Source organism: Mycetomoellerius zeteki, unplaced genomic scaffold (assembly GCF_001594055.1).
Source record: "Mycetomoellerius zeteki isolate Tzet28-1 unplaced genomic scaffold, Tzet1.0 scaffold119, whole genome shotgun sequence".
Lineage (NCBI taxonomy): Eukaryota > Metazoa > Arthropoda > Insecta > Hymenoptera > Formicidae > Mycetomoellerius > Mycetomoellerius zeteki.
Genome location: NW_017256116.1, coordinates 356,505 through 369,464, shown reverse-complemented (window position 1 = coordinate 369,464; position 12,960 = coordinate 356,505). Strand labels below are relative to the sequence as shown.

General features: G+C 31.1%; 3 protein-coding genes across 3 annotated transcripts; 1 reads left to right on the top strand and 2 right to left on the bottom strand.

Annotated features, from left to right (window-relative positions):
• Nucleotides 1–3,183: 3,183 nt before the first annotated feature.
• Nucleotides 3,184–5,255, bottom strand: ND-39 (NADH:ubiquinone oxidoreductase subunit 39). Its single transcript, XM_018459097.1, has 7 exons — nucleotides 5,131–5,255; nucleotides 4,739–4,947; nucleotides 4,320–4,613; nucleotides 4,069–4,235; nucleotides 3,842–3,988; nucleotides 3,575–3,764; nucleotides 3,184–3,472 (listed from the first exon to the last, which is right to left on the bottom strand). The coding sequence occupies exons 1-7, from the start codon at nucleotides 5,198–5,200 to the stop codon at nucleotides 3,290–3,292; spliced, it is 1,260 nt and encodes a 419-aa protein (XP_018314599.1). The 5' UTR covers nucleotides 5,201–5,255; the 3' UTR covers nucleotides 3,184–3,289.
• Nucleotides 5,256–6,022: 767 nt separating this feature from the next.
• On the top strand, nucleotides 6,023–7,266 carry LOC108729684 (homologous-pairing protein 2 homolog). Its single transcript, XM_018458884.1, has 3 exons — nucleotides 6,023–6,189; nucleotides 6,571–6,746; nucleotides 6,817–7,266. Exons 2-3 carry the CDS (start codon nucleotides 6,594–6,596, stop codon nucleotides 7,264–7,266), a joined length of 603 nt encoding a protein of 200 aa, XP_018314386.1. The 5' UTR covers nucleotides 6,023–6,189; nucleotides 6,571–6,593.
• A 1,217-nt stretch (nucleotides 7,267–8,483) lies between these two features.
• Nucleotides 8,484–12,654, bottom strand: LOC108729676 (venom metalloproteinase 3-like). The gene is given in 14 exon segments (XM_018458872.1): nucleotides 8,484–8,663; nucleotides 8,859–8,966; nucleotides 9,085–9,211; nucleotides 9,280–9,426; nucleotides 10,365–10,491; nucleotides 10,590–10,642; nucleotides 10,753–10,901; nucleotides 11,105–11,212; nucleotides 11,302–11,399; nucleotides 11,512–11,698; nucleotides 11,813–11,902; nucleotides 12,004–12,221; nucleotides 12,423–12,483; nucleotides 12,595–12,654. Coding segments are annotated over 14 exon segments (1,713 nt in total).
• Between the last annotated feature and the right edge of the window lie 306 nt (nucleotides 12,655–12,960).

Sequence of the window (12,960 nt, the reverse complement as noted above, 5' to 3'; positions counted from 1 at the left end):
AAATTCTTGTCCAATACTACTCGATCTTCCCCTGGATATATTATCATTGTAGAGTATCATCGAATTGATCTTCTATGATCTGAAAGAAATTCGAAATAAATAAATAAAAGAAGAGGAGTCTCGCGATTCGAAGTAATTGACAAGCCGCAAACTTTAACGAGATCTCTATAAATTTGTAATTAGCAGATGAAATTTTAATTCGAGATACCAAGGTGTAAATTTGTCTTATTATTTCATCAAAAACGACAGATTAAATATATATAGAATTTATCTAATTTTAACTTTTAACATTGTGGATTAATTGCTTTAACATTTAAAAAATAATCCAATCATAAAGAATTTTTTGACTGGTTTTCTGGCTTATTAAAAGAGATTCTTTCGAATTAAAAAAAATTCTATTTTTTCTGAATTAACTACCACTCGAGTATGAATTGGTCTTGAAAATGTAAAGAATAGAAAAATTCATTAGCTTTTGCCTTTAATTCAGTTTCAATGAGTGGTATATCAATATTCCATTGCGAAAAAATCCCATCCGGAGAGAATAAGAGCTCTTTATATAGATTGTTGTACGATGTGATATTTTTCATCCTTAATTTCATCGAGAAAAATATCACCATTGAAAGGATATGAATACAGAGATGGAAAAACTAAAAAAAGATAGCAATAAAGGAGCTTCTGTCACCGTAACATTTATCCGTAATTATTATTCTCGATAATATCGAATCGAGATGTATGGACATTCGCGGACATAACGAGAGATTTATTCGCGTGAAAAGCCACTGTTACGGTTGTACGAGCAGAAAAAAGCGCGGCTAGTCATTAATGCCAAATGAATACATATCCTCTCGCACACATGAAAGTGAACAAACGTGATCTCACATATCGAGAAGATCGATTTATCTAGCGTTGAAAATACTTCTTTGTTCTTCGATCTTGGTAGTATATTTAAGACGAGTATATTTATAGTTCTATTACATTCATCTATTATATAGTTGAAATATTGATATGTAAGTTATTATTAGTTGTATATTAAGAGAATTTTATACTGTTATTTATACCATTGTCGCGCATATGATTTAGTTCAAGCTTTCTTCTTTATCATCTGTGCGATATGCATTTGATGCTAAATGTAGTTTCCTACAGCAGAACAAACGCATGTTTTTTTTAAATTGAAACTCAGAAATACGCGTTTAGCGCTCATATGCGTAACAATAATAGGCCTATTTTTTATAGGCATTCCTTTCATATTTTCTTTCGCAATCAATCGAGACAGTGAATTCCGCAAATTCACGATCGTCGATCGCGCGTAGCGTCATGAGAAATAAAACATTATACGAGCTTTAACTGGCCGGCATACTGGACCAGCACTGTCGCATTTACTTCGAATTTTGCGTGAACACGTCATACGTTTTTTAGGGACATTAAATAGGAAAAGCGAAAATATAATGGAATTTTATCCACTAACAATAAAAAGAGGGCCTCTGATTTTACACACATATATACAGATACATCGTAATTTAAATATTAGTTACTGACAAAATTTCGCGTTATGATATATCTTGACATAAAGATACAATATTGAAAAAGCTAGATATATATAAATATATAATTTTAGAGAATGAGTATTATCTCTAAATAGGTCCACTACAATTTTACTTCCAGGTCCAGGAATTCGAGCTATGCGCCTGTACGTTCATACCTGCTTTACGATCTCATTAGTATAGATTGAGGGATCATTAAATAATTCGGAAATGAGATGAAAGTATCTAGTGGTTAAGTAATCACATTTAATTGCGTTGACGCGCAAGATCATTAAAGAGGAATTGAGATATCGAAATTCCTCTTGCTTAGAATATTACGCGGTTTAAAAGGAATTGGCGGACTTGTGGTAGAAATCGATTTTTCAAATTTTATTGAAAAACTAAAAATATCAATTTTAAAATAACTTTAAAGTAATCCGTTTACAAAATAGACTTGATAAAAATAAAATAATGTCCAATTTTGAAGAAAGAGAGACAAAATATCTTGTTAAACAATTTATTATCAGTAACAAAATTCTGTATTGTTCCAAATAACTATTATGCCACTAGATTTTGCTCTTTAGGTATGTTTTTGTCAAGACCTTTTAATCCGTGTATAAGAACGCAACGTATTTCGAGACGAAAGTGGATAACAGTGTATCACATGCTCAACATTTTAGACGAATAATTACTATATGAAACATTTTTTTTTACGCTTGTACGCGTATAAAAGTCAATGATAACATCAACGAGATGAGGATTTCCATTAATGTGGAATTCTTTCGTAACATTATTGCGATGTTGATCTCGTCAGCGTTATTTTAGAAACTGCTTTTACCATTCTACACATTAGAACTGCATGAAAAAATTTGTTTTTATCAAGGCCGGTAAAACTGACGCATTATTAATTAGACAAGGCATTTGACTCCCTAAAAAGTCACGATATACGAAATGCTTTTGAGTTACATTTGGTAAACAGTCGTATAATACAGTTTGTATAAAACAAATATTTATTGTGCCAACGTTTTCTATTAACTTGATATTATTAAGTCAGGTAAACACCTGAGAGTACGAAGGAAAAAAAGAAAGTATGAAGTAGGAAATTTTAAACAATATATACAACAGAATATTTTGTTCTTCAGCATAATAAAGTTCGTGAAAAAAATATTGCTTCATAGATAAAAATACATTGGCGTCCAGAGGCTATATACTGAACTGAATCAGAGTTACGAGATAATGCTATATTATGCTTACAATTAAAAAAAAAAATAAAAACACAATATAAAGCGTGTTTCGCTGCCATTCGTATGGAAGATTTGCTTGGCCTTCGGTCAGCATAACAACCGAGGACCAACCTAGCTTATATTTTTTACCAATGTTTGAAATAGCGTTTAATAGACACGATTATTGAAAACTGTAATCTTTCATTGTAGTTAGACTGTCCCGTCATATAATAAATGGAATAAAACATTAATATCGTCTTATGTAATACCCACAAATATTACACAATTTTCAAGTGTCTTTGAAGATTCCATGAGAAACGATTTTTTTTATCATTATTGTTATATGATAAAAGATTCGATAAATTGATTCATATTCATTCAAAACTGATAGAAGTGGAATATAAATGTTTAAACAATTTAATACGTATATTTGAGACCGCGATATTTAATTTACAACATACTCTTTACAACAAGCATTACTTAACAGTAAGAGTACATATTTCATTTTCTATATTTATAATAATCTAGCGTATTGTTAGAAAGCATTTAATGAATTGGAACAGTTGGTGGGTCCGGAATAGGATCGAACTCGCCAACACTCTCCATATATTGAACATCTTTACGGTACGGTTTCAACTCCCAGTGCATTCGTGATTCCATCGTCGTTAGCGCAACGCCAAGATCTTCTAGAGTTGGCAATTTATTTGATACTACGTCAGATATAGCTTCCTACAAAACGCAATGCCAAATTTAATAATACTGTTTAATTTATCATGTAATTCTAATTTTATTAGAGTTTACGCGTTCTCTCATAGGAAAATTAAAATGTACCCTTTCTATACGTTCCCACTGTAAATATCCGAGTGGATACGCAGGGCTTATGTATTCGTTCAAAGTAACTTTAAGATAGAAAGATGGAGAGTATTTTAAGTGTACTCTTTTGTAGCCTTCCTGGACTGGATCGCGTATCTGTATTCGATGGAACCAGTCAAGTAATTCAGACAGTTTATAACGTTTCGGCCTACGCAAACAAAATATTCACATTTTGCAAAAACAATCATGATAGCGATAAACTTGTACAAGTGTACTCGTTCATACCCAACAAACTGATAAGTTTTGCCAGCTGTGTTTCTAGGATCTCTTGCAATAGCTGTAATACCTCCGGAGACATCGTATACAGCTATTGGCTGTTTTTCCGTCTTTTCACCCTTTTCCCATAACGGTACAGTTAATGAGCTGCCTAACCTACAAACAAATTGCATTGTCAAAGATCATAAGAGTACAATTTTTAATAAACTAGAAAATTTATTCTTATGCAAACTTACTTGAAATGATGTCTTAATATTCCACAATACAAACTTAAAAATCGATCCTCTTGACCCCATATATCCGACGGCCGAATAATTGTAGCCTCAGGAAATTCTTCTCGCACTGCATGCTCGCCTTCCCATTTTGTGTGAAGAAATTCAGAACCGCCTTTCAATACATGTGACTTAATACAGAAATATTATTAAAGCACAAAATTACAAATCGTATCATAAATTAATATAGAATAGAAATGTGATTTAAAACTTACCTCCACCTCGTCGCCCACATTTAACGCAGACATATGGATAAAGTGGTTAACATTAGCTTCCTTGCACAGTCTAGCGAGTCTCCTGGCTCCCTCAACATGCACCTCGTGAAAAGTGAAGTTTTTAGTTTCCCAATCTTGTCCAATTAGATTGATAACAACATTGGAGTACTTGATACATTTTCTTATCGATTCGTCGTCACGCAGATGAAACGGATGAAACAAGATTTGTCCCAAATCTCCACAGAGCTTCAGAGGCATGCAATCATACGTATCACCTCTGTATGGTATTATTAACTGCAAATCAAACATGACAATCAAACAGCTGATTATATTATGTTTCAGTTATATTATTGTATTGCAATTGAAATTGGTGTCACTATAGAAATTGTTATTGTCAACTTCCTTTATTTCGTATGTACCTGAGTACCAATTTTGCCAAGGCGATTGCACACATAGCGTCCAACGAATCCAGTTGCACCAAACACCGTGCATACTATCCCGTTAAAGGAACTACGGCCACCTGTGCCTCTCTTTAAAGAAGCTGTAGTAGGATTTGTGATGATTTCTGGTTGTGACGAGTAATGATTCGTCTGCACCGCAACGGCCGCGATGCATGTTGTCTGCTTTCCTGAAATATACACAAAACAAATATAAAATAAACTCTGTTTGGTTACATAATTACGAAACGCTATCTGTCACACAATGTGCATATAAAAGAATTATGGGCAATTTTATGTAAAACGTTTGTGTACTTCGATTTTAGGAAAGGAGCTAAATATTACAAAAGATGTAAAAAACATGACAATCTTACTTGCTGCTTGTAGAGTATACCTCGGAATCAAGGCGGCCATCTTTCTCGGCCATCCATATGGACTGTGCATTGTGCGGATTGTACCACTGTGCGCCGCGTCGAGTGGAATTCTTTGACGCGCAGTTAATTGACAAGAGTTAACTAACGTTGATATAATATATATATATTATTTTTCAAAAGATTGCTTAAATGAAGTGAATCAAGTGACTTAAATCCACATAATATGAAAAATTATGCATTAAAAAAATTTATTCCAGTCTTTTAATATCCAATCTTTCATATATCATTTCTTGTGAAATCATCTCTCATAAATCTCTCATAATCATTTCTTTTCATTCCATTACTTTCGTAAAAACAAAAAGTATAATGAATATTTTAAAATTTATATTAACTGGCTTGTCAAATAATATTTAATTGTATTAATTAAAAAATTGGTATTAATTAAAAAAAAATGATGTTGATATTATATATATTTTTAGGATATATTTCTCTGCATAAGAGCGTTATTATAATTCATATTACATCTTGTCAAATCTCCAAATATTGAAAATTGATTGGTTATCAGGAAGATAAATATCCAGAAAATATATTCCAGTAAGAGATAACATAACTAAAAACCGAATTTAAATTTTGCAATCTTTTGAAAAATATAACTTCTAGTTTTAGGATGAGTTTTGGAACACAATCTCGCAAGTAAAAATAAGCGACTTCTTTCGGAAAAGTTGTACATTACAAAAAAGTTCAAAAAATATCCGATAGAGGACTCTGTAAACAAACGCATTATTTCGCGTTCCAAAGCTCATCGAAAATAAACGTTGTAAATGCGTTCCATGACCTATCGAAAGATGGTTTTTAATATTTATTTTTTATCGTTACATTGAAAAGCGCGACATTTGAATCAGATTCAGTTTGCATCATATTATAATAATTTCGAAAAATTTTGAGGTTACCGAAAGACGCGTATTCCAGTTTCGATTATCTTCTTTTCAATTACGTTCTATTTGATGATTTGGACAAACTGTTCTATGTGATATAAAGACTGACACTAATATTTTTGGAGTAAGTGGAGAGACTATGTATTTCGCAAGTATTCTGCCAATAAATGTCTGACGGATTCCGATTTTTTTATTGTTGTGCATGTGTGGTTACAAAGTAGTAAACAAATGAATGAAATAAGCCAAATTGACAAACAAAATTACAGTAATTTTTCATTATTATTAGATGTTCTTTATATATTGCTTGCCAATGTAAACAGTACTTATGATCTTCTGTGCAGTCTATCTAATTTATGTGTACTTATATGTGGGTGTGTATATTGTATTATTTTTTGTAATTTCGCATGTAGTCTGTTGTAATTAGTTATTTTTAAAATATTGATCCTCTTGTGGTATCTTCAATAATTGTGTTACGATATGAGATGTATATATTGTTATGTTGCAGTTAATTAAAGGGACACAACAATCATGACTACGACAGCTGTGTATAATTACATGAAAATGCAAAATAGACCTTACAGCGTGAATGACGTAGTCACGAATTTACTTAATGAACACAGTAAAACTGCTGTTCAAAAGGCTATGGATGAGTTGGTGAAAAATGGAAAATTATTCGAAAAAGTAAAAATAGGTTTATAACTTTTATGACAGTAGAATATATAAAATATGTATGTTTCCATTTTATCTTTAGGTTTATGGCAAACAGAAAATATATTGTGTTGTGCAAGATTCACAATATGACACTGATGAGTTAATGAGGATTGACAAGGAATTACAAAGTCATGCCAGTGAGATCGAGAGTAAATATCAGGAAGTCATGAAAGAAGTGAAAGAACAAGAGACACTTTTAGCTTCTCTGAAGTCAAGTTTAACGCTGGAGGATGCTCAAAAAGAAAAGATTACTCTGCAAGAAAATATAAAGCAGTTAACACGTAAATTGGATAAACTGATGGAAAAAAGTGGTTCTGAAGATTTGCAAGAGTCTAAACGAAAGGCACAAGAGAATCTAGACGAATACTCACGCGAATATTTAAAAAGAAAAAAGATATGCATTGAAATACTAGACTGCATTTTGGAAAGTTATCCTGGTAACAAAGATGAGCTTTATGAAGAAATAGGCATAGATTCAACGGCTGTATAATATTCAGTATGATAATCTTGGTTCACGAAGGTTTTGGAGTTGTAATTATTATACAGTATTTATTTGTTGTTTTATAGTTTCTTACATATAACATCATATTTATGTTTAATAACAATAAGTTGAAATGATTAACGTAATGTATGTATTATATGAATTCATTTACATATGTATGAAAAAAGTTATATATATAAGTTTATTGCAAAAATTACATATGAAAACACTTATGCTGAGTTAAATAGAATTAGTTTAAGTTGCCAAGTATATATATGCTGCAATATTATTTAATAATTTTTAATTATAGCAGACAAATCAACATTTAGTTTGTGCGTTTATATTTTTTTGATAGTGTATAGCATTACATAGGGCATTTCAACACTTATATTTTCTCTGATTATAGATATTCAAGCCATCAGTACAATTAGTTGTATTTCTACAATTATTTCAAAGTTTGTATTTAGGTTGCAGGATGATGAAAATATTGAGCACTTTTAATTTTGATAATTTAAAATTAAATTTCGCTGAAAACTTAATTTCCAATAGAAAATCTAATGTAAACAATTCGCATTATTAATAAATTTGTAACATTAAGAAGTGAAATTTTTGTTTGTCTAACTATATATAATTAAGAGGGAATATGATTACAGTTTTTTAATTTGTTGTATGTGAAATATTACAATATTTTGATATGTGTAGCTTCCTCTACATTTACAAGCATAAACTGCTGTGTATAGAGGATTGAAAAATTTCAATCAGGATACAACATATTCTTAAAAGAATATAAAATATATCCCTAATTTATAATATATAAAGCATATCTCTTTTTGTTCTTATATAACACTCCCATTTCAGTAACAGCATAGACATATCAGCGTGTACGATTCCCTGTAAAATAAATTAGAATATAATTAAATATAGATTATATATTATACCAATTAAATATAGAATATAAATTAAAATATTTTATTTAAAAAAGAAAGAATATTTATTTAATTGTTTATCATGAAGTTTTATCTTGTGCTAGAAAATTGAGTGCAAATATTAAAAATTAAAGGTAAAAATTAAAGAATCAAATACAATTATAAAATTGTTAATAATAAAAAAAGATTAAATGTTTATTTTCGTAATATAATTAGTAATATAATTTCAATGAATTTCAGATTTTTAAAAAATATAGTTTCATTGAATTGATTTTACCTCGACAACATTCATATTTATTATCACACGAAGAGTTTCCTCTTCAATTTATTCTTCAGTGATTTCAGTAAATTCGTCCATGGAATCTTTCTAATCGTTTGAAAATTGAATTTCGGTAGGAATTTCTCAAGTAATTTCCTCTTTTCATTATTCTTTTCTTTGATTAATATTCCTACCAGTACACATTTGCCATTCAGACAGATCTAGAAAGGTATTAGATAAATACTTTATGTGTGTAGCGCTAATATAGTATATCATAATTAATTAATTATAATGTCTGTAATTATAATTTTGCAGTAAATATTTCTTACAATCTTATTTTTATATTATTAATAATAATAACTATTTTTAAAAAAATTCAGTATTCAAAATAAAATAAAAAAGATAACAAAACTCACCAAGTCATCCCCACAAGAAGAACCTTCCGCTGCTGGCGCGGTCGCTCTGCAGTAACCCTCAATTCCAGGATATTCACAGTCTAAGCGAGTACAGGCCGTGGCATCTTTCTATAAAGAAAATATACATTATAAATGTTCTTAAAATTTGTTCAAAGTAAAGTTGATTTTTTATATTTTATATATGTATACTGAAATTATATATATGTCAGCTTTAAGTTTAACTTACATTACACGCCGCTGTTCCGAAGACCTTGTTACACTGATCATCCAAGGACATCAAAGTCCCGGGCAAAATACGCGTTACAGATTCACCCATTACAGGCTCGTTGTAAAGGCACTTCGCTCTATCTTGGCTAAAAAATAATTCTTAAATTAATACTTTTATTTAAAAAAAATATGCTTACGTTCGCGCCATATATACTTTATGAAATTATAGAAGGCGTGTATGGAGCACGGGGACCATTCGAAGCCATTCTCATCCAACATCAGTCCGCTGGTCATGATGAAACCATCATTAGCCGGACAATTTCTGGCGCCCTTCGGATTGCCATCGTGACGTGCTCCTATCCTGCAATGTAAAAAAAGTCTTTTTGTTATCGAATGTCCAAATTCAAAATTGAATAACTAATTATTTATATGGTGAAATATTGCATATCTTTTTCTTCCTTACATATATTTTAGAACTCTGATTTTTATTCCGTTTTTTGAAGATACGTGTAAACGTTTATCCATTTATATTCACTTTCAGAAAAACGTTTACTTGTAATTACTAAACGTTTACACGTATAATTAGCATATCCGTTTATTAGAAATGTTTTTTCGAACATACGTGTTTTAAGTCAGGGCCTGATATTATGTGTTTAAACGAGAATACATTTACAGTATATTTAGTTTAGCACATTCATCTATGAAAACCGCCTTGTCAAATATTTTAACGTTCTTTTTTTATAAAATTAAAAATCGATTTTGTTTTTTTTGTAGTTTAACATTTTCTTATAGTTTAACATTTTAAAGTGCGCTTTAAAGCCATTGTACACAAGCCGACGTAAAGATTTACTCGTAGAATTAGTATATTAATTTATTAGAAATGTTTGTCCGAATACACTGTTTTAATGTTATTTTATATGCATATTTTTTCCGTTTTTACTACACTCAAACGTCTTTTTTACATCCAAAAAGATTTTTTCAACCCGTCACACTAAGATGACTCCATAATATAGGGATAATGTTTATAAAAATGTGAAAATGTCCGAAAAAACGTTTTTCGTAGATGGAAATGCTAAATGTACGTGTAAACGTGTTTTCGTCGTAATAGCAAGCTCTAATTAATATATTTATTTTATACTATCTTTAATAACGCAGAAGCTATAATTCATGTGTTTTTCGTTCAGATCGCATAGAATTAAATCTTCTTTCTGACCAAAAATTGTAAATACTATTCTTTACGAGGTTCTTTCTACGGTGACAGAAAAAAACTACAAAATGCATGCAAATATATTAACTTACAGATGGCCGACTTCGTGAGCTGTTACGATGATACCGGAAAATCCACCATTATCTTCAATCATTCCTACGGCTTCGGATGATTGTTTTGTTGCGTTTCTGTCGCATGCACCGGCTACGTAAGCGTAACCTGCAGCCACAAAATTTATTATTATTTTGCAGAGGATTGTAATTAACAATACACGGAAAGAGCCGTATTTGTCATACACGTCATCTTGGCAGACTTACCCAAAGTCGATGGTTCGCAATAGTCATCAGTAATCATATTGCACAAATCTAGACTGAAATTATATCGGATTGCATTATTTTTTTTTGTCTATGCGTCTTATGATTTTTAAGTGATTCTAGAAATTAAGCAAGCAGACATGTACGGGAATTACCGGGTACTTACTTTGTCATAGCGATCGCTATGTCGTAAAAATCTGTTGGGAATCTACTCTCGCGATAAAAGTAATCTCCCATGCTGCGTAGAGCACGATCCGCATCTACATATGAAACTTCGAAACGATTGTTTTCTAAATACGGAGTTGCATCCTTATCCTAAAATATAACGAAATATTACGTTAAAAATAATATATATTAAATATATTAAATACTTCATAAATATTATTTAATTCAGAAATTATCTTCTTTTAAATTTTTAAGTAAAATAATTGAAAGATATTTATATGTCCTAATGTGTGATACACGTGTATTTGAATGAAGGGTTTGAATATATTTTTAAATATTAAGCTAAAACTTACAACGCTTATGATTATTCCTGCGATATTAAGCCGAATTTTTGGCGTGGTTAGCAAACGATATCTCAAATCGACTCCGTTCCAAAACGAAACAAGATATCTTACGGCCTGCTTTTAATAAAAATTAATAAAAATTAATAAATGTATTTATTATAAAATTTATGATTATTTGTCATATATATAATTAGCATATACTTCACTTACTGATATATACTATAGTCGGCTACTACTAAAAATTCTGGATAAATGATGTCTGGGACATTGCGTTTCACTTCTTGGCCCTCAGGATCTGTAATTTCTAAAGAACCACAAGAATATTTAATAAGACACCTGTGCCCGAACTGAAATTTGCGCGAATCTAAAAGGGAATGTACACGCGAAATTTTTATGTAAGTATTCAAATAGCTTACTAAAATCTTTCTGATCTGAAGAAGGCATCTTGTACACTACGTGATGATATGTGTAAGCGAAGTCATCGTTGTTCGTCACGTTCTTCTTATAAAGCGGTTCAAAGAGTTTGCGTCCTCCGTAAAGAACACGATCCAATATTCGTCGCGGTAGAGATTTGATGACGTATGTATTGTTAAGCACTCCATTCTACAGAAAGAAAAGCGTTATTGATTTACATTTATATGTATTAAAAAAAGAAAAAAATATTTGATTTTGATAGCAGCTTTGAGATATAAATAGAAATGCAATTGGAAACTTTACCAAATGAATTTGACCGTCAGGAGTAGGAGTTAGCAAAACTGAGCTCAAAGTGCGTACGTCTTGAAGAATGACTCCTACAGAATCCATAGCCTACAATGAGAAGGTAATAATCACAAAGAAATTTTTTCATACATCCATCTCGCAGTATTTTTTTTACTATTGTAAAGATATAAAAGTTGAGAGACACATACCTTGGGTATTTGCTTGTATTGCAATCCTTCGGGTGCTTCTGGATTAGATGAAACGGTCCACACGGGTGTATTCTTATTAGCGAGGATTCCTTCCGTGGGATTCAAGTACAAGTTGACGTCGTCGTTGAAAACCTTTATCTTGAGTTCGTTTATATCTTCTTTCATTTCCTCGTCCTTTGACATGCGATGCAATACGGGCACCACTTCATATTCAGGTACTGAAAGTTAATATAAATTAAGAATATACAAGCTAATGCAAATATACACATAATTCAATGCTATTATTTTATAATATGCTATAATCGCAATTATTATGTTATTAATTAGGTATTATTAATCTAAGAAAAATTTGAATAATTTATAAGAAAGTACTATGAAAATAAAAGAATTTTTCTGTAAAAAGAAATCCTGTCACTCACCAAGATGATGTGGCTTGTGAAAAATGGACATCACTTCGTTCAGCGTCATGTACTCGTGAAGCTAAAAATACGTCCTTTTTTTCTAACATTCTATATAGCTTCGCAGTTTTCACTTTTATACGGATAAAAAGATAACTGAATTAGGCGTTTGTACTTATATTCTAAATGTTACCTGTTTGCATCGTGAAAACGGTATTCCAGCCAGGCATAATAGAAATATCGCACGGAACATTTTTTATAGTACCTTCGCGAAAGATGATCTTTGAATTTTTCGTAATTTCATCAAAACGAAATGAACTGTTCGGCAACAGCAAACTGGGACCTCTCTCGCTGTTTCGATATTCGTGAATATCTTGATCTTCCAACGAGAGAGCCCGTAGCCCGAATACAAGAAAGGGCTATTTCACGCCCCGTATAAATTAGCTGATCGATATTTGATCTATGCTTGCGATTAAACGATAAAACACTTGTACATATAACGAATGATTTGCGCACGGTACTGAACACGGTAATGAAAAAAGAATTATACAAATTCATA

Coding starts and splice junctions, on each gene's coding strand:
- ND-39 (XM_018459097.1), bottom strand. CDS start 5,200: ATGCACAGTCCATATGGATGGCCGAGAAAGATGGCCGCCTTGATTCCG. Junction 4,236..4,319: donor ATGTGGGCGACGAGGTGGAG/GTAAGTTTTAAA, acceptor TTCTGTATTAAG/TCACATGTATTGAAAGGCGG. Junction 3,989..4,068: donor ATATTAAGACATCATTTCAA/GTAAGTTTGCAT, acceptor ATTTGTTTGTAG/GTTAGGCAGCTCATTAACTG.
- LOC108729684 (XM_018458884.1), top strand. CDS start 6,594: ATGACTACGACAGCTGTGTATAATTACATGAAAATGCAAAATAGACCT. Junction 6,747..6,816: donor ATGGAAAATTATTCGAAAAA/GTAAAAATAGGT, acceptor TTTTATCTTTAG/GTTTATGGCAAACAGAAAAT.